This window comes from Falco naumanni, chromosome 4, assembly GCF_017639655.2.
Source record: "Falco naumanni isolate bFalNau1 chromosome 4, bFalNau1.pat, whole genome shotgun sequence".
In the NCBI taxonomy this organism is placed as follows: Eukaryota; Metazoa; Chordata; class Aves; order Falconiformes; family Falconidae; genus Falco; species Falco naumanni.
In genome coordinates this window covers 57,518,425-57,538,903 of record NC_054057.1, presented here as the reverse complement: position 1 = coordinate 57,538,903, position 20,479 = coordinate 57,518,425, and the positions used below count along the sequence as shown (strand labels likewise).

Sequence of the window (20,479 nt, the reverse complement as noted above, 5' to 3'; positions counted from 1 at the left end):
CCCTGTGCCTCCATTCTCCACTGGCACTGTGGGCCAGAGCACCTTCCTACCTCAGAGGAAGGACTAGGAAGGGAGTCTTTGAAATCACTGTTTGCTCAAATCCTTAGGTGACTTGAATCCTTCTCCCATTCATGCACAGGCCTGATCTGGTTCCCTGTGGCCCCTGCTAGTCATTTTGTGTGCTGAAGGCATTGTTGTTGTCACTGCTTTAAAACCCCAAAGGAAACTCGATACTAATTCTCAAGTGCACTGAAGGAAAATAGGAGAAAGCCCAGTGAGCCCGGACAGACCCAAGGTTTTTAAAGGCTGCTAGCCCAACACTGCCATACAAGACTCTAGGCCTGCTCATTCCTTTCAAAGCAGATTGGAAGCAGTCCTTCGCATCAGTCCCTCCAAAACACATGCACATGGGTTCCTCTAAACTCGGAACGGACCCAGAGACATCAAAGCCAACAAATCATGAGCTTGTTTGCATTTCCCACCAGGTACACTCAAGATATTGAGCATTATTTTCATTGCAGTGGGGTCCAGGATGCTGGTATAGATCCAAACTCATCCTCAGATAGGGTGCCTGTCCAGCAACTCCCAGGAATGGATCTCTGCAGAAAGCAGAACATGGATGCCCAGACAGAAGGACACATCTTGTACCCATGAGAAATGCTAAGATGAAGTCTTCATTGTTTATGCTCTCTGCTGGGAGGGCAGAGACCTACGATCAGTCTTGGACTGTGCAATATGAGAAATCTTAGAGGGTCCCTCATCCTTACTTTGAAAGCATAGTTCTTGATGGCCTTAATGACATCGCTGAAGAGGATCTTGGAGGTGAGAGTGTAGCCATGATAAATGATGGGCTCTGAGTTAGGGCCATCCCAGCAATCCAGTTCCACACAGCGGCAGCCTTTGGTGAGGGCTCTGGAAACAAAGAATGGACCTGGTTGGGTACTAAACCTTCTGCTCCGTCTCAAAATGAGTGTGCGTGATGCACAGGAAGGTTGACAGGAAGTTAGGGGAGCAAGGGAGAAAAGAGGAGCTTGGAAAAACAGGAAAGCAGGTGGAGAAAGGACGGGATCAGGAGGGCTCAGAGGTTGAGCAAGGAAAGCACAGTGGGATCTGAGAAAGGAGGCAGTGAAAATCCAAGGTAAGAGTTATCCAAAGAAGACATAGCAAGTGTCAGATAAGAAAGGACACTCATGACTGTGCCCCAAGTCTTTTCCTAAAGATGGCGAAGAGCAGAGAAAATCAAGAGTGGCTGCATTGGAAGAGACAGTAAGACAGTCAGCCTTAGAAGTCAAGTCACAAAGTGTTGATGATGCAACTTCTTCATCTAGATCTGACAAGACATGAGAGATGAATCCTCAGAGCTGTCAGGGAGGGAGCTGTGGGAGCTCCATCATAGCTGGGGAGACTGCTGAGGGCCAGTTTTCTAAACTGAATCTACAGACTGAATTTCCACCTGCAAATCCCACCTCTACATACCCATACTTTCATTTTAACTTACTCTAAAATGTAGGTTCCCCCTGTACAAACTTGTATTGTCTAGGAGGTGATTTTGTCTCTTTTACAGTAACTCCCTATATGTTTCAGATAACACAACTCCTTTAACTCATTGCAATAAGAATCATAGAATCATAGGCTTGTAGAATTATAGAATCACAGAACCATAGAATGGTTTGGGTTGGAAAGGACCTTAGAGATCATCTAGTTCCAACCCCCCTGCCACAGGCAGGGACATCTGCCACCTGCCCAGGTTGCTCCAAGCCCCATCCAGTCTGGCCTTGGACACTGCCAGGAATGGGGCAGCCACAGCTGCTCTGGGCAACCTGTTCCAGAAACATGGGATGTTTGGTTTTTTTTAACAGCCAAAACATAGTAATTCTGTTATTTTAAGATACTGTAAGAGGAATTCAAATAGCTACTGAAAAGCAACTTGTGCCAGATTTCACTCTCTACTCTTGAGGTTGTGACTCAAGACAGCCATTGTTCCCTGAGAATCAGATAAGTAATAAACAAAGAACTGTAGTCACTGGCTTGCTTATAAGGAAATACTGTCTCACTTAATAAAAGTACAGGTCATAGCAGAAGTAATGTAAGATGGCTGTGCAAATTAGTAAAGGCCAGTGCAAACATCTAGCCATGAGACATCAGACAGCATTTGTTGTTAAAGGCAGAATTAGGCAACATGTGATTGATTTTCTGTCCAGGGACACTGCGGGAGTATCTGAGCTGCTAAAGAGGGACCAGGCATGAGTTTCCTGATCACCCACACTGCTTCATTAGCTCACATCCCACCTCTTTTTTAGGACTGATCCAGCTAGGTCTCTCCAAAATAAACCCCACCATGGCTCTAGGGATAGTCCATGCCAGGGGCAACTCTCCAAAAGCAGTCCAGATTGTAAACATCATGACAGTATGCATCATTTTGGCTCCTTCCAGTACCTACAGAGTCCTGCAGCTCTATCCCAGAAGTCTTCACTTACTGTAAGCTCCTTGCACTCTCTCAAGCCATATTCAGAGGAATGCAACATACCCCCTCAGCATCATGCTTTGAAAATGCCATGCTAGAGGGCTGGAATTCAGCCTCCACATGATGGCAGATATTTTAAACTACTCCCAAACGTAGTAATTATACATCTTACAGTTGGGTGGACCCCACATGGGCCCAGCAGAGACCCAGGTCAAAGTGCTATGAAAAGGGGGGGCATGGCCAGCCTGGTTTAGAAACAGCTCATCCTAATGTGAACATGGGCCAGTCCACATCACCTGGTCTTGGGGTAGGAGATTGCTTCTTGGTCCTCTCACATCTAGCGGTATAGAGGCACCCTATGTCTTCTGTCAGACAGAGGTCAACCTCTCACACATGTATAAACACACACACAAATACTTTACCTGATATAGGCTTCTGTGCTGCTCGGACCTGTGAGCTGGTCTTCCATTAGATAGGTATTGTGTGAGGATGACACCAAGTAGTGACTGAGAGGTTGAGTCATGTCCTGGTAAACTTTACGGTGGGAGGAGTTGAATATATTCCCATCATCGGACAGCAGGTACATCAGGAAACCATCTTTGGTCATGGCGTTACCCCTCTTGGCTGCCAGATAAATAGATAGAAACCCCATACTGAAAATCTGACCCCACCAGCTTGTGCCATCCTCTTCACCATACCTGCTGCTCTACAAAGGCAAAACATGCTCCCTAGGCGTTCAGCTAATAGTAAAGATACTGATGTTGTTTAGACAATGATGACAGCTTTATCTGCCTGAAAGTGCTTTTAAAACCCCTTCACGAGCATGGGGTTTTATGACACTTATTGTCCTTGATAACACCTTACAAGTGTCAAAGACAGCCCTTACTTCCCCTGTCTCTAGAGATCTACAGTATAAAAATCTCCATTCGAGCACTTCAAGCTTCCTTCATGGCAACACAGAGAAGCTTTCAGATGTCTAAACACAGCCAGATAAATCCTGTCTAGATTATCCAATGAATACATGATTTGGAAAGAGTAAATGCAAAATTACCAAACTTTGGGGAGAAACTGAGATCTCCCCAGCTTGAGAAAGTGAGTTAGGTCCCAAGTCTGACATCTGCAAAGCACCATCCCTCTCCTGAAGGACAGCAGATCCTTCACCAGGATAGTGCCAAACCAGTCTGTGGTGCTGCATTCGTTCCTTGAACATGTCTCCGAGGTGCTCCAGACTGATAATTCACTTAACTTCCGAGCAGAAAGACAGTTCTGTGATTGCTCTCCTGAACAGCTGCCACCTTTTTGGCCCTCTAGTCAGAGATCTCACCACCTGATGGCTTTTCAAGTGCCCACATTCAAAAACATCTGCCTCCATTCCTGCTTCTGCAGAACAGAAATGTTGCTACATTCTTAACCCTGCAAAGCCACATGAGGTCTTGGCATCTGAATAAGCCACCAGAGCCTTTCCCTTAGGAATTGCATCACCCTCTAGCCAACTCTATAGCAACCCCTCTCCCACTGCTCACTGTAACCAAGCCAAAATTGAAGAGAAATATTTCCCAGGCTCTCCTGTGCCTCCTCTCCTACAGCTGCTAATGTTGCCTTAGAAGACCGGTGTTTTAGAAGCAGCTCTAAGGAGAAAATGACATACAAGACTGCAGAAGAAAGCAGCAGCAAAGCAATTCATAGTTCATCAAGAAAGCAAGATTTTGAACCAAACCAGCTAGGGTTTCCAACCTACCTCTTTCGTTGGGCTCATATCTCTGAATTAAGGCAGGGGCAGCAACAACAGCATCTTCTTCTTGCTGGGTCTCATAGAGGAACCTCACCAGGTTTTGACAGGACATGAACCCTCCTGCATCTGAGTATTTTTGGAAGATCTTGTCTATTTCCTTCCTCTCTGTTAGTATCTTGTAAAATTCCTCTATCTCATCATCCTCCAGAGCCTCTGTTTTGGACTTGTCACAGTGCTGTAAACGTAGAGGGGAGAAGGAGTGAAAACCTTCTTTCCTTCTGGCATATGCCAGCCGTAATCTGCACCAGGGCTACACAACGCAGAACACAAAATAATTGGAAACAGTTACTGGGCAATGAACAAGAAGCACTTGTTCAATGACAATGGCTTTCATTGACAAGGCCAACAGTCACATAACAGTTACAATTATTACTATTTACTCATATTATCACTGTGCTGAAAAGTACCAGGCATGCCTTGAGCTCCACTGCACTGTGTACTGTGCAAACCATAAGTTCATCAATCTAAATACAAATCAAGGCTCAAGAGAAATGTAACTCTTGATCTCAACAGGAGGAGGAATATAGGGAAACAATTAACTTGATGCATCTTAAACTACTGATAGAGACTGTGGCCTAAAATCCAGTAAGGCCTTCTCCTTGACCTTAGTGGGTCTGAGCTCAGGCCTCAAGAGACTGTCAAGGCTAGTAGTAGGGCTAGTTGCAAAGATGACATCAAAACCAACTTGAAAAAACTGCTAAACATGTACATATTTAGGTATGAAAAAAATCCTTCTTTCCATGGAAATTTTCCATTCTTATCCAAAACCCAGTAAGTAATAAAATCTCCACAAAATTTCAAAGCAGGTATCTTCTCAAGGAGCTGCAATTCACATTCTTCATGCCCCCATGTTCCTCTGTAGTTTGAACTATTCCAGTAGATAACAGCTCCGACAGCATGACAGTCAAAGACTTGACTGACCATGAAAGATTAGGAGTTTAAGATATGCAGGTTAGTATCTCCATGAAGGACAACAGCTTTTCCAACAACAAATACTTCCAGTTTATTTAAAATATTCCCGGTTCAATTTTTCATCAGAAATTACAGTCTTTCTATGGCAAATCCTGATAATAATTCTGTTGTTTTTTCCTAGCAGAATTCTTCATGGAGAGGTGAACAACTATTTTTCAGTCATCTCTGGGATATAAATCTCTGCATTAAATATGGACTGAGAAAAATAAGCTGAGATGGAAAACAAGAACCTATCCCAGAAGAATCACTTATTGCATTATATTGCTTCCAAGTGGTTTTCCCTGCAAATTTCAGCAGTCAACTTACTTCTAGTTAATGCCTTGTTGTTATGATTTTCTCAATATCTAAAGCAGACAAACAGACCCTTAATAGTGGTGTCCCAATCACACATAGCTCACTCACATATTTCAGGTAAGTCTGAAAAACACCATTTTTTGCATGGATGCCAAAACCCCTGCAGGACAAGTTTTTGGCCTAAAAACTTCTCCTCTTCAGGCCTGAACTTGGAATGGCAAGTGTGGTCCAGGTCACTCAGAGGAGACCATTGTGCATTTCATTTCACCCTCGCTACTATCAGTTACTACAACTTAGCTGACAGATAGTAACTTCTCAAACCAGAGGAATTAAATTGTTTTCCCTCTTTGATCTCCTATGATAGACAGAGCCATTGTCCTAGGTTTTATGACCAAAATGTATGTCTCAGTTTAACCAGTCATCATACCAATCTCAGCCTAACTCAGCTAATGATCTCATTGATAACCATGGTGGCTTTGGCAGTGCTCCAAGTGAATGACAATGAGGGACTTTCATCCGCTGCCAATCCTCCACTAGAGTCCTTCACTATCTGTTTATGGTGCACATATAAAACCAAACAAAATTATCACGATGTGCAGCATTTCATAAACTGAACCGGTAGCAAAAAGTTCAACTTGTCCTGACTTCAGAATCCGCTGGGTAGAAGCATACTCCAGGACAGATCAGATGCATGGTATAAAAGTGAGTTCCTTCTGCTTGGGCTACAAGAGCTCCAAATTAGAAAGAAGATCTCAATCCAAAATACTGTGATTTATCTCACTTGTATGGATCATGAACCATGAGTCCTGAATGAACCTTGGCCTGCCAGAAAAAGTCAGAACCTTTCTGATGCACCAGAATGAATATTCAGGTTGAAAAGATGTGAGCAATAAGAGGAGCTTCGTGCAGTTTCTGGTTGCATTGCATATGTCTTACTCAGGTATGCCTAAAACCTAGATGTGGACACAGAATTATGTGATGAAAAGCAGTAATAATGTAAGAACATGCCCTGTAGCACTCTCCTGAATCCTTGATCACCCGTGCTTCCTGTGACTAAATGAAGAAAAACTCACTAAGACAGAAAAGATCACCCTTTTAATATGCTGTAATGTCTCTCAGTCCATCTAACTTTAGGCAGTATGTAAACTGAAAATGTAATTGCTTTAGGAGCAAGACAGACTCTTCCTGGAGGCAATTCAGCCCACAAGGGATCTGGAAGAGCCTCTCTTTCCAGTGGCTATATAGGAAACTTACAACAATTACATGCCTAATGAGAGTACTTTAACTAGCTGCCTGTGTTCAGATGGGTTGAATCAAGGTTTAGAAATTACTTGGAGTCCTTCAACAAAAAGGGAATTTAACTTCATCAAGTTTCCACTCCTAGAGCTCCGTTGTAACTATTGCAATAGCAAGAGTTTCATTAATGAAGAGGAGACTGCATCTCTAAAAAAAAGGGGTATCTTTTCAGGGTTTTGATGTTTGAAGATGTAGAGTGATTCAGCTGACGAATGTGGGATGTATCCTTTAGGATGAGGTGAATCACACCCCGATCTCCATTTTTGGCCTGACCTACACAAACAGCAAAGGAAGTGTAAGTGTTGGTGACTACTTCCAATGTAGAAGTCTGCACTGGAGGCACCTAATTCAGAGGAATCCAAGCCCTATTGCTATTCTTCCAGGGTCTTCCTGAGCAGGGAATGAAGCACAGGATATGCCAGTCAGAGCAGGCAATACATTTGGAAGATTTTGCTGAAATTCTTTAAGATCTGCTGATGACCTTCCCCCAGTTCTTGCAGAGTTACCAGGGAAAGAGAGACCTCTGTAAAGCAAGGATTAGGAAAATTGTATCTCCTCTGGGGGAAGGTCCTAGTGAGATCTTGCCAACCTTCCTGCTATCTGCTTACAGGAAGGAGCAGGAGAACTATTGCCCGGTGCCCAAAACCACCCACATGTTTACTGCTGATCAGAAAAAGCATTTCTGAAACTGCACACCCATGAATTCAAATCCTGCTTCAGACAGGATGGAATCTGGAAATTATCCAGATGTTTTATCTCACCTCAGCAAGAAGGCTTCTTTAGAGAGAAACTAAAAGCTCAACAACTGAGAAATTTTCATCCCTTTCTAATCTTCTGATAAGCTCAGCCAGCAAGCCGAATCTTGCGAATTTAGAAGTGTATGTCCCTGACCAGATTAAATATGCCTTGGGTTATTAAATCAACCAGGCTGGTTCAGGCTTGGGTGCAATGTTACACATCTATCATGAATCTGGGTGGGGTTTTTCCTCCAGTTTGATTTCTTTTTGTTTATAACTGTCACTTGGCATGCCCCACCTCTGAGAAGGTGAGGAACTGGGTTCATAATTGTAACAAAACCACTTTCAGCCAGACTCAGGCATTGACATGTGGTTATGGCATGCAGAACTCCTGAAACACCTGGGACTCAAACTGCACTTGAACTTAGCTTTTCCCTTTTTCTCACATTACCTATGTTTGCATTACATCTTCTATGAATCCTGGCAAAATTAGGCATCAATGGTAAAGAAAGATCTTAACACACCTTCATCAAAGCATTGTGCTGACCTAAGTTGTTAGTGGGGATCTGCTGAGCACCAAAAACCAAGAGTGCTTCCTTGGTACAAGAAAAGATGCTAGGAGTTCACTTTAGCTTAGGTCTCCCACCAAAGCTGAAAGCTGTGGGAGACCTTGACCTGAGCCAACAGCAAATACTTTACTGGCTTGTTCTTATTACCTGGAAAATTTTCTTGGCATGATAGTCATCAACTTCAATGTTTACTTCTTTCAGGAAGTTCTTGAGCTCTTTCAAGCTCATCTTGTTGTCTTTGTTTTTATCAGCTTTCCGCAGGCAGGTATGAATCCAGCTGTGGGATGATGTAAGGAAATCTTTACAGGTCAGTGCCTAGCCTAAATACCACCCTTCTGCTGCCCATGGCAGGAGGAAAATCCTCTTCTGAAGACTCTGAACCACCTCTCCAGCTGCTGTAAATCAGCATGCTACCACTGAACAGCTTACATCATCTCACCTTCTGCTCTGAAAGAGCAAAATGGTGCTTTGGCAGAAGCAAAATGCACTGTAATACAAGCAATTGTGACCCAGGAGAAGCTTTTTGCCATCTGGCCAAGGCTGGATCTGCTCTCTTTACCCTGTAGGAGTTTCTGGCCACAGCTAGAAATAGTCTGATTTCTCTTTTATGACATTCTGCTCCAGATGTATAAAGGGGATAGAGGAAGGATGAAAAGCTCCCAAGTGGAGCTTGGTAAACTCACTGTTACAGATTTGCCCATATTCAGTATATCAAGGTAAACACTGAACAGAAATTCTCCAAAAACAATCATTAATTTTTTGACTCACCTTCAGCTTCTGTATTTCTTTAGGGATTTCTTCATATATGTCTTAAGAGCTTTGTTGTGAGCAGAATAAAACCCAACTTCGTAGGTCTTGGCTTCCCCTCATGAAACGCACAGGGTCTATTACTGTATCATACTGTGGTGATAGTTCCTAAGAGTCTGGTTTATAATAACTTCAATATATATACGGATCTGGAGTGTTTACTACAAAAATGAGCTTTTTAATGTGATTCCAGATAATCTGGACTGGATCTCCCATGTTCTTTCAGTCTCTTGGGAAAATAATGCTAGACAGTTGAGATACCTTGCAGTTTGAAACCAAAAAAAAATAATGCTTTTTGCATCATGAACTGCCTCTCTCTAATTTGCTTTACTGTCAAATAAGAAAGATCATCCAGAAAAATCTCCTATTTTTCAATAGAAAAATTATCAAAGTACCAGTTTGATCTCCACAAATGCAACCTTTGACATCTTGCATAGAAAGCATTGCTTCAAACTCATTCTAAAAAAATATCTTTAAAAAATGCCCAATCTGGATGTTAAGCAGAGTAAATCTCAACGTTAGGAAATACCAGCTGAGGCATGCAATAACAGAACATTTTAACTAGCCCTTTGAAAATAACCCCCAAAAAGGGCATTAACTGACAGGCTTAGGGGCTGTAGACATAACCCTGAAAGAGATTATTCACCACACCTACCACTACACCCAAATATTTCCGAATTATGACTGTGGAGATATGTGTAAGCTGTTTGTAAGTATTGTTTGTCTCATGGAAAGTTGAACTTTCTGTCTTTAAAAATCTTGGCAGGTGCTAAGCAATGACCTCACACTGCATCCATCTTAGCCGGGTAATACTAATATTCCCCTTCTTTAGACAGGGAAACCAAAATAAAGAGAGGCTACATTTCCCCAGCTCCCAGGGACACTCTAAGGCCTTGAACCAGGGTCTGGCTTGGACTGATTCTTCCCAGAAAATGAAGTTTGGGTCCAGAAGCTCCCATGTGCAGAGAATGCTCTGCTGAGAGCACAATACCATCCATCCCGGGGTAGAGAACACCCCCTCCACCAGCTGTGCTCCAAAGAGCGTCTGCTTAGCATGTCAACATGGTGCCAATAGTAGTGCCACCCATTCATACCTGACCCCTGCACTTCAGCTCCCCTTCACAGCCTTCCCTAAAAATAACAGGCGGGAGTAACATGCAACTCTAGAGAGCCAAGAGGCAATCCAGTCTGTCACGGCCAGAGATGAGTAGCACAGTTGGATAACTGTGTGTAGAAACTACTCTTTTTGCTCTAACCACTGTAAAAACACACCTGTTTTTTAAAAGTGCAGTCATTTCCGCTGATCATGAGCACCCAGAGGTCATGCACATACCCAAAGGCAACTCTGGAAGGCAACATATGGGCAGTAAATGCATCTGCAAAAGAATACGCCCGGGTTCTGCCTGTGAAAGGAGGGTGCTTTCCTGTTATAATCCTTCCAGGGAGGCTGAGCAATGCGGGAGGGAAATCAGGGAGCCCATGAAGAGCACAGGCACACAGTGGGCCCTCTCCCCGCAAGGGCAAGCAGCAAAGAGAAAAAAAGGAGACTACAGACAACCGGGGCCTCAGCCTGCTGTTTCAGCAAGCAGCAGTGACCAGTCCCCAAAACACCCAAACTCCCCACGCATCTGGCTCCCCTCAGGTTTAAGACAGCTTAGCAGAGCTGGATGAACCAATTCTTCTCCTCCAATACAAACAGCATTTTGCAGCCCTGGTTGTGGGTCTTCCTTTCACCTAACGCACCTATTTGGACTTGGGTGGACTAGGAAAAAGCTGTTCCCATTCCTGTGTACATCCAGAGAGAGCCTGCTTCCTTGCCTCTTGTTTTTAAAGGATCTTCCAGCTCCAGGGCTACCAGCTTTCTATTAGAAACCAAAAAGAGATGACTGAAACTATCTGGCAGATATCCCATGAATGTGCTCAGAACAGAAACACTGTAAAACTTCTGGTAAGTGCTTCCCAACCCAAATAAAAGCTCATACATAAATCCCAGAATCGAAGCAGACAGTGCCACACTACTCAAATGAAAAGTCCCTTGTATTTTCTGGTCTAAAGGCTTCCCTGAACAAATACCTGCAATATTTGCTAAATAATCTATGCCAGTTTATTGCAGAGTTGAATCAGAGGCTTAATAAAACAGTACTGTATGTACAAGAACACCAGAAGTACTCACCAAGCATGTGGGAGTTTTATCTTTGTAGGCATACAGGACTGGAAAGGACACATAAGACACTAAATCGAGTCCCTTGCTACCACAGGCAACTCCGTCATATTATAAACTGAACAAACCCCATCTGAAACTAGCAAAATTTTTGCTTTCAATACTTGTTTTCAAAATCTTGCACATTCCTTACTTGCTTTGCAAGGTTTTGGAGGCTGGAAAAGATATATTGCAAGGCAATTCTCTGGCCATGGGGACAGGCAGGGGACCCAAAACTTCTCATCTACTGACTTTTCTTCCGTGCTTACAGATGTGGAGAACACTTCTGAGGTTTAAAGAAGATCTGAGTAAGCCCACGCTGCCAAGCAAACCCAGTGAAGACAGACTAAATTTAAAATCCCAGGCTTTAATTAAACATCATCAAATTTCAAATGAGAAATCATGCTGTTCTGTAATTCCAGGTTACGTTAAATGGTCTGAGACAATCCCAGATTGGAAGCCAGCACTGCACAGTAATTACTCTTCCAGAAATACGGCTTGCCTACCCACCCTATTTAGCTTCGATTCTGCTTTCCAAAGACAGAGAGGCACTTTTCCACACTGGAAATTTACAGCCTTCTTCCTTTGTAAATGTCATTGTTATTTTTCCCCCCTTAGCAATTTTATCTCTTCTTACGGGGAAGTTTTTCAGCAATATATTCAATTTGACACACTCCAGGGACAACTTTCTGTAGTCCAGATTTTCCCCACACACTGTGGGGTGGGGGAAGCCTTCACATTGAAAAGTAAGACTGCCAGGCTGCAACATTTCCAGTAACACCAAAGTTTCAAGATTTCAACTTGTCTAGGGACTGCTCCCTTCCACCATGGACACACAACTGGTAACACTCCTGAGGAATGACCTTACAGCCCAGACCTTGAAAAACCATCTAAGACACTCATAGTGCAGGAGATAAACACAGCATCCCATGCACATCAGAACCAATGGAGCCTGATTCCTTTAAATGAGCAGCACTATTGTTGTGCAAGAGCTTATTAGACTTCAGAGAATTCACAGAAGAGTAAAGCCTGATGAAAGATCATCATTTATGGGCCACCTCCATCATCAGTACGTTATTACCCAGCAGGGAATCCACGTGGAGTGAAGCCTTCACTGAGGGCGAGACTCCCTGGTGCCTGCTCAGGCTCAGACTCCAGCTTTGTGATTTCCCTTAGCTAAGGATTTTGTATCTCCCCTCCTCTCCACAGACACTTTGATGTTGAACAAGGCATGAAGCTTACACCACCTTCCCTCACTGACAGCGCTATCCAGTTTCCTCTCTGATAGCTGGATGGCTATCTTTCTGGAGCTTAAAGGAACTTAATATTTTATGACTGCTGAGGCTCTGTCAAATCAAGGTGAAATCAGCCAACAGGTTCATATGTCACGGTCAGGGCATCAGACACACAGGAACTGCAGAAAATCCATCAAAACTGCACCCACAGATATTCTCTCTTTTTATATGGATGTGAAACCTGTGGTCACAAAGCAACTTACGGAGTGAAATGCAGCCCTGGGGAAAATTCCTTGTGAATTCAGAGAGCCAGGATTTCACCCAGTAACTCGCTCACTCCCCATTTCACAACTAATCCACTCTTTTCCTGCTCTGCTACTTTTCCTTTTTGATGTCTGCATTGTCACTACAGCAATTGCAGATTCTTTCAGTGCAAAACTTCCTCCCATGCTGAGGCAAATAAGAAGTAATTTTCACTAAAGTCAGTGGAGCTACCCCAGAATAAATTTGGCAGTCAGAAGAGGAGAATCAGTTCCCTCGCCTTGTATTACTGAGAAACACGATAAACAGTACAGGCTTTTTATGCCTTGCCAAGAAGTGTCTGTCCTGGAGTTTACTGCAATGCAAGTGAAACCAACCCCTGATGAACACAAAAAATAATGATTGTTTTATCTGGAGCCCCCTGAAAGAGGTGATTCTTTGCTTAAGGAGCTATGTTAAGCCTGAATCCATTTTTTCTGGTACCACTGTAAACCAGGGGGGGAAAAGCATTGGAAAACAAGGAGCTTACTTGGGTGCAAAAACAGTGTGAGAGAAAACTTGGTGCCCAGGGCCAATAGGAAAAAAGGGGGTTAGTCTAGTATCTCCACCCACAGAGAAAGACAAGTGCATCTTTGTCTGTGATTAATCACTTTATAAAGCAAAGGATACTGTTGGAGTTTCTGTTTCTGGTTCATGGAGTTGCTGTGGGCTATAATTTTCCCGAGGCCAGAGATCCAGTGGTTGGCATCATCCTCTGAACTTGCAATGAGGTCCAGGTTTTTCCGCTGGTCTTTGAAAATGATGGAAAAGCAGCGATACTCTGGGACATCCTTGGCATATTTTTCCATACCTTCTGTTTTATGACCTGACCTCACATCCCGAATATCTTCAATGGAGACTGTGGAAAGAAAGCAGAGCCTGCTGTCAGCAGGGGTTCAGTCAGCCTTATCTCTACTCAGTGAGGGATATTAAGAAATTACTCTCTCTCCTTCTCCTGCAGCCTCTGAGGGATTCCCTCCCCTTTTCCCCCTTCCACAAACTTTGGTACTAAATAAAGTTCAAATCTAGAGGAGCAGAAAGAGCAGGAAAATAACAATAATTTTTTTAAAAACTACCACAATTCTTTCCCCATGTGCTTTATGTACCAAAGAAGCAGAATATGCACTAGATGCCATACAGAGATTATCATGTTTATGAGATAAAATCATTGCCAAGAATTTGGTTCCAGTCCTTGCAACATCCCTGACTTGATCTCTGCCTCCCTGCAAACATCATCTCACAGGAAAATGAGAGATGCCTGCAGTAAGAGGAGAGCAGAGACTAAAATAATAATTCTTTAGTTTGCAATAAACATGAGAAGGTATAATTTAAAATCCCATATACTCTTCTCAGTCACATTAGTGCAAATTAGGGAGGCAAAGACCAAAACTTCAGAGCAGTTTGGTGTCACCCATACTCTGTCCTCACCCCTGTCAAGAGTAGACTTGATCCCCTTTGCTGTGAGAAATCAAAGCACTGCTTTCAAGACCATCCTTCCCCATTTCCATCTCTGTCCCTCAGCTAGTGGAAATGAGCCCTGAAGACACACCAAGTTTGCAAAATGCACACACAAGGCAATCCAGAAGGAGCAGTGCATTCAAGAGACTATATTATTAAACAAATACAAGTAACAGGGACATCCATACATTGCCCCTGAAAGCATGGAGGTACCCTCAAACTGTGGTGAAATCAAGCAAGCTCCTAGCAGCCTGCACAGTTTCTTTTTGTCTTTCATGGGACACTTACTACATCTACAAAGGACTGAAAGGGCAGAAACCACTTAATCACATTTGACTGCTGAGAAACTTCACACCAAAGTAGGGATGGCACCTTCACACAATAAATGGCATAAATGTTTGCAAACAGTGTTGGAGTCCGTAACTAAGAAAGTCTCATTGCATTTTTCTTGGGTGGGAGACAGGCCAGTTAACATTTTGCAAATATCTACCGATACCATCTCAGGGCACACATAGACAAGGCAATACACTTGAGATATCCAGCCATCTTCTACAACAAGCTTGCCAAAAACTAAATATAACCACAGGACTTTGAAAAAAGAAAAAAATTAGCTTAACCTGTCCTCTACCTCAAACTGTAAATTACAGGTAAAAATTATTTCCTGTAGTGCAGATGTGTGAGATTGATTTTGTTTGTGCTTATCTTGAAGGAGCTTTGTTGAAAATCAGTATGTAAAATCAGAGTGTAAAATAAGAGAAATTTGCCTTTAAGCATCCATTTTATCAGCTTCTTCATTTAAATTGGTGTAATTTCACCATTAAAGTGCCTGGTTCACTCAAAGTTAACACTGCAGAAAAACACCAGTCAGTATCCACCCTGCACTTTTTAGCTTGGCTGCCCTGGGATCATTCAAAATTCATAAGATGCTCATTAGAGTTTGAAAACTTTCCTTTTTTTCCCAGGGCAGTCATGATACTGCTGGGGGGGGGGGGGGGGGGGGGAAGCCACTCAAAACCACACAAAACTTCAGTCTTCAAAAATCGGTAACTTTCCAAAACCAACACCAGCCATTTGCTTTAAATTCTTACCACATGTTGGGGTGGTCAAACATCTTCCACAGGACTTCGTTGGTTTGGTTCCTATACAAGAACATATCATGAGGACCTTCCTGGAGCTGGCAAAGTTGCTCCCTAACAATTATGAGCAATTATCTTTGTGTGGTCTTTTATTATCACTTCATAAAGGCCAACAGTTGATCAGTCAGAGAGGAGAGGAGGAAAAGGTTGGGTTGGGCTGCTGTGGAATTACATTATCTGGCCAATTAACTGTAGAGTGAAGGTTTATGGTTATGAGTACTAAAACCATCCTTGAAAGAAAAGGGCTACAATTCTGTGGCAGCTGGGCTGCTAATGGAGAGCCTTGCTGGTGATTCTGTCTGTTAACTAGGGCATTGGGCAAATGATAGTGATTGTGCCTTAGGCAGAACTACACCCTTAATGTAAAGGATGCTCTCATATTTGGACAGATCCAGTTCAGTCCAAAAGTCTGAATTTTAGTTAGGCTCCTTTTATAGCCAATGGGAAAAAAAGAAGCTTTTGGAACACAAATGTTCTGTCCTGTTTAGACAAAAACTTTATGGTAAGATAAATCAGACCTTTAATGCATGGCTGCAGCGGACCCTTGACCAGAAAGGAAGTCCAGCCTGAGCATCTCAGATGCAGACATGATAAGTAGGTGATTCTCCTCCACTCCCGGTCTTTTCTGGTTATGGCATTGCAAGTGGAAGGATCATCCTGTCATTCCTCATCACTTGCCAACTGCTCACCACTGCTTGGCTCATACCAGTTATTGTCCCTTCAGAATGGCTAGCTAGTCTGCTTGTGCAATCAATCCCTAAACTTTGGGTTGGCAAGGACCTAGTGTTTCCAAGACTAGAAAAACTGATGTTAAATATTGGAAATTTAGAAGAGATTCTTTGGAAACCATTACCTGGCAAAGTGAATCCACTGGAAAAGAGAGTTGTGTGGGAGGAAAAAAAGATTGAAAACCTGGGTCTGGAAGGGCTGCCTTGATCTCTTTAGGGTATGCTGAGAAGAGGATGATAGAGGGCACAGAGCTCCTCGATGCAGAAGAGGTACAAGGAAGGCTGAATAACAACACTGGTGTCTACTATAGTCATGCAAGAGACAAGGAGAGAAACTATCAACACAGGAACTGTTAAAAAAGCAGGGTAAGGGAGGACACTTTTTAAAGCTTTCCATAGCTTGGTCATGTGTACTGCTCTCATCTGTCAATAAAAAAGCTGAAGCCAAAGGAGTTGGCCCAAGCCATCTGCAAATGTTACCTCTTTTCTGGAAAATCTTAACCCAGCATGAGTACATTATCAGCTGCTCCCAGGCAGTGAGTGTACTGTATTAGCAGTCCCAAACTAACTGTATGCTTAGCTATCTGCAAGGAGAAATCAGAAATAACTGGGGGACAGAGACATTTCACAGCAGAGGAACACTTATAGCAAATACCCATCAATCACGTATCACTGCAACCTTCCTGTTCCTTCCCCAACACGCCACAGTGAGGAGGTAACCACAAGCACAAGAAAATCTGGAAAGTTTGCATCTACTTCTCCTGAGTGTTTACGTCTGCTGAAGAGGTGGTTTGTGTAAAGCCCAAAACGTGAAGCACAAGACAAGGAAGCTTGTGTCCATCCTGGCCTCCAGACATTGAGTCAAACAGGTTACATCCTGGTCAGCCCTCCCAGCTGCTGCAGATGCTGCTCAGCCAGTGCCACAGCCAAAGGCTCCCCACCGACATGAACATACAGCAGCATTCCAATGAAATATTCCTGTCTGAACTAGTCTCGGGGATATGTTGAGAACTTTGCTTTTTAATTCTCCTTTCAGTTTTCATCACTGGATACTGCCCTTGTGCTCCTCCCTTGGTAATTCTCAGTGCCATGCCCTTCTCCCATTTCACCCGTGGCATTAGCAGGCAGGTATGAGTCAGGCCCGCAGGAGGCCAGTTGTGACAACCGTGATGCTTTCAAGCAACCAACATGCATCTTTTGGGTGTCTCTTTTGATTTGGATTTCTCTCTTCATGGCTTTCAAGGAACTTGCTGTTACACTTGCAAACTCATCTGCTCATGCAGAAGGAAGACAAACACCTCTCAAAGGAAAACAAAAGCTGTGATTCACACTGGTGTGTCTGTAATCGGACTTGGGAGAGTCTGCAAGTACCCAAGTCCAAAACAGTGACCCACAAAACCTTGCTGAGCAGGTGCAGAGCCTCACCTGTGCCTCTGCCTGACCCAAAAGCTCCCCCATGCCCCAGAAGTTAGTTTCTTCATTCAAGTGGCCCATGCACAAAAGGGTCCCTCCCCACCTCCCTCCAACAGGACCTGGGCTGGCCTGACCGTCCTCCATGAGGTGCCCTCAAACACACCCCAGTGCAAGGGTTTCAGCCCTACATGCATGTGGGGAGGGGATGGCCATTTGTGTGAGAATCATTCATGAAGGAAGCATTAGAGAGAGGGACATAAAGTCAATCTCACCATCACCTTACAAGCTATAACCCCAGAGCTTTCAGGCTTCAGAAGTGCATCCAAGTCACATGTACGCGCTATGAGCCATTGAGCAGCCAAAAATACAAGGGCTGAAGAGCCAGAAGGACAAGCCTGGTAAGGTGTCTAATAATCAGTGCACTTATCTGAGACATGAGCCCTTGCCACTGGCCTCTCCATCTCTTCTCCCATCACTGCTCCACAGGTAAAATGTCCAGACTGTGCTGGGAGCACCAACAGTAAAACATTTTGGTAATCCTAAGGAACACAGGGAAAGGAGCAATGGAGGCAGAGAGCAATCACCCTTTGCCTTCCTCCTGTTTGATAGGCAGCCCTCTGAGAGGAGATATTTTGTCAAGTCTTACAGAAAAGAGAGACAACAAGGAACTGAACCCACATATCCGGGAAACCACTGAGCATATGAAGGACGAGGACTGAAAGGTGCTTCCTCCCTCCTTGTGTCTTTGCTGATAAAGAGGGAGAGAAGGGTCAATCTATCGACACTTGGAGGCACTGCCAGCACAGCTGTCCTTGAGCTACTCCTCAGGAAAGAAGGGCAGTTTTTTCACTCTGGGGAAATACTCCTCAGATCCTCTTCCTTCCTTATCCTACCTCCCTGTCATTAAGTAGTGATCTCTGCAATGTGGCATTCAGTCACACTGAATTACTCCATCCCGCTCTAATTGTCTCAGTAAGTCACTTCTGTTTACTGTCAGGAAATGCAGATGAGAAATGTACTCTGCTGTTAATAGCTTGCACCGCATTTGCACACAATACTGCATGTCTGCAGAGAGATCAGGCCTTCAGCAGCTGCAGCTCAGCCAGGCTGGCTTAGCATCTTGTCAAGAACAGACGAAAGCTGCTCCCTGACCCCAGGACTGCCCTGCCAGCCAAGATGATTGCAGCAAGACTACACGGATTGCACAACACGCAGAGCACGTGGGGCAAACTGGCACTACTGGCTGCTTCTCTTTTTGGTTTCACCCCAGAAAAAGCTGTTTAGTTGATTTCAGTTTCACTATAGGTGGCTGAAGCTAACGGCCAAACGCAGTTGGGACTGGGACCTTTATAATCAGCGGGAGCTGGAGCACTGTCAACTTGCTGGACTGGGAATGCCAAAGGCTATCCATTACCCTCATCCCTGAGGGATGCTTTAACATAATGATTCAGGGGTGGGTTTAGCATGAGCCCCACTGTGCTGTGCTTTCTTAGCCCTGACCACACTGCACTTTCATCTCCCTGTGCGTGAATTACTGCAGGTCCAAGCTGCTGATTCCTCATCCATTCTCTTCTCCTCTCCCCCTCCACTGATTTGCTCAGCACGTTGTTTTAACTTGAGAGCTGCTGCACAGCAGTCAGTCCTCAGTGCTGGTGTGTGTCACCAGCTGACAACCAGTGATGCAATGCACATGTAATTTCACAGGTTGTTTGGAAATACCTTTTAATATAAAGTCTTTACCCAATCTTTCTGTCTACCCAACACAGCCCAGGGTGTTGATGTAAATAGAGTGATGTCTATTTACATTCCTTCCACACATCACAACCAGGGCCCTGCAAACTATTTCTGAAACTAGTCCCTACTTCCGCCAGTACAGTGCCACTAAATTTGGATCTAAGACTCTCAACACTTCTGTCTTTGCATTTAACATATGCTATGGAGAATAAGGTCAATATTTGTCAGCACGCTGCCTGTGATGAAAACTGTCACAGCAACGCATGCGGTGGCCTGATTCAAAATTAAATCGAAAAAACAGGCGGCTCTGCATTTGAAATGACTTGTTTTATGGGTTGGTGATTTTGATAAAAACTAATGAGACCCACAGACAGGCAGTTTTATTTTCACAGCTGACTGGTGCCTTGCATAACACATTCACATCAGCAAATATTTTTCCAGGGACAAATATATGTCTGACCATGAAGCAATGATTCCTAAAGAAACTGCCTAACCAGCTCCAGAAGGAAACTGTCAGTGCAGCCAGATGCCTGCCGCACATATACAGGTTGCTGAGAGTTTCTGTTGAGTTTAGGCACTTATCAGGAGCAATTTAAAGTTTTCACTTCTTGACTTGAGCAAGCCCCGAGTAGTATCATGTTTTTTCTGCTCTTCTGCAAGCAAGTTCAGGGCATTAACTCAATGGAGACCACTGTTCATTCTTCCATAAAAATGGTATGGTATGTTCATCGCATGGCATTTTAAGAGCATTCCTAAATTTCACAAGAACTCAAAAATGAAAGAAAACATTTTCTGCTCAACGCTGGTAGTGGGCTATAAACACAAAGCCTTTGTACTACATTTAAATCATGCAAAAATATCCTATAATTGGCTCAGAAGTCAGGGGAACTGGAAGAAATTCTATGCATTTTTATTAGTGAGGATAATTAATCATCACTTCAAAATATCAGTTTCATTACTTTAAATAATCATACAATCATCACTTGCAACATTCAGTTGTGCAACTGAACTCAGTTTAGCTCACCTCTGTAAACTTCCCAAATTGATTCTTTTAACCAAAATACAGGGGAAAAAAACTAACAACAGTGGTTTTTATGTAAAGCTTTTGGCCAGAAATGGAAATATTTCAGCCAAAACTCCTAAATGTCTTTCTTGACTACACTGCTAGTGACTCAACAATGCACCCACAGTGAGTCATCCTTGGTGCAGTGTCTGAAGCTTGCTCACCGCTGTCATGGAATACGTCATCTCCCTGAGTCTCCAGCACAGAAAGAGTGCAGGAGGTAGCAAAGCACCAGCTTTCCCAGGGCTCCACTGTAGCACCTCTAAATCTGAAACAACTCA

At 43.6% G+C, this 20,479-nt stretch overlaps 1 protein-coding gene across 2 annotated transcripts in view; it reads right to left on the bottom strand.

The window, feature by feature from the left end:
* Window positions 1-20,479, bottom strand: part of PLCD1 (phospholipase C delta 1) — a 56,324-nt gene that overhangs the window by 17,620 nt on the left and 18,225 nt on the right. For both annotated transcript variants that reach the window (XM_040590330.1, XM_040590329.1), the window contains exons 3-7: window positions 13,297-13,525; window positions 8,272-8,401; window positions 4,203-4,431; window positions 2,887-3,088; window positions 768-912 (exon numbers count right to left, since the gene is read on the bottom strand). In XM_040590330.1, coding sequence (XP_040446264.1) covers window positions 768-912; window positions 2,887-3,088; window positions 4,203-4,431; window positions 8,272-8,401; window positions 13,297-13,525 — 935 coding nt within the window. The remainder of the gene's footprint in view (window positions 1-767; window positions 913-2,886; window positions 3,089-4,202; window positions 4,432-8,271; window positions 8,402-13,296; window positions 13,526-20,479) is intronic.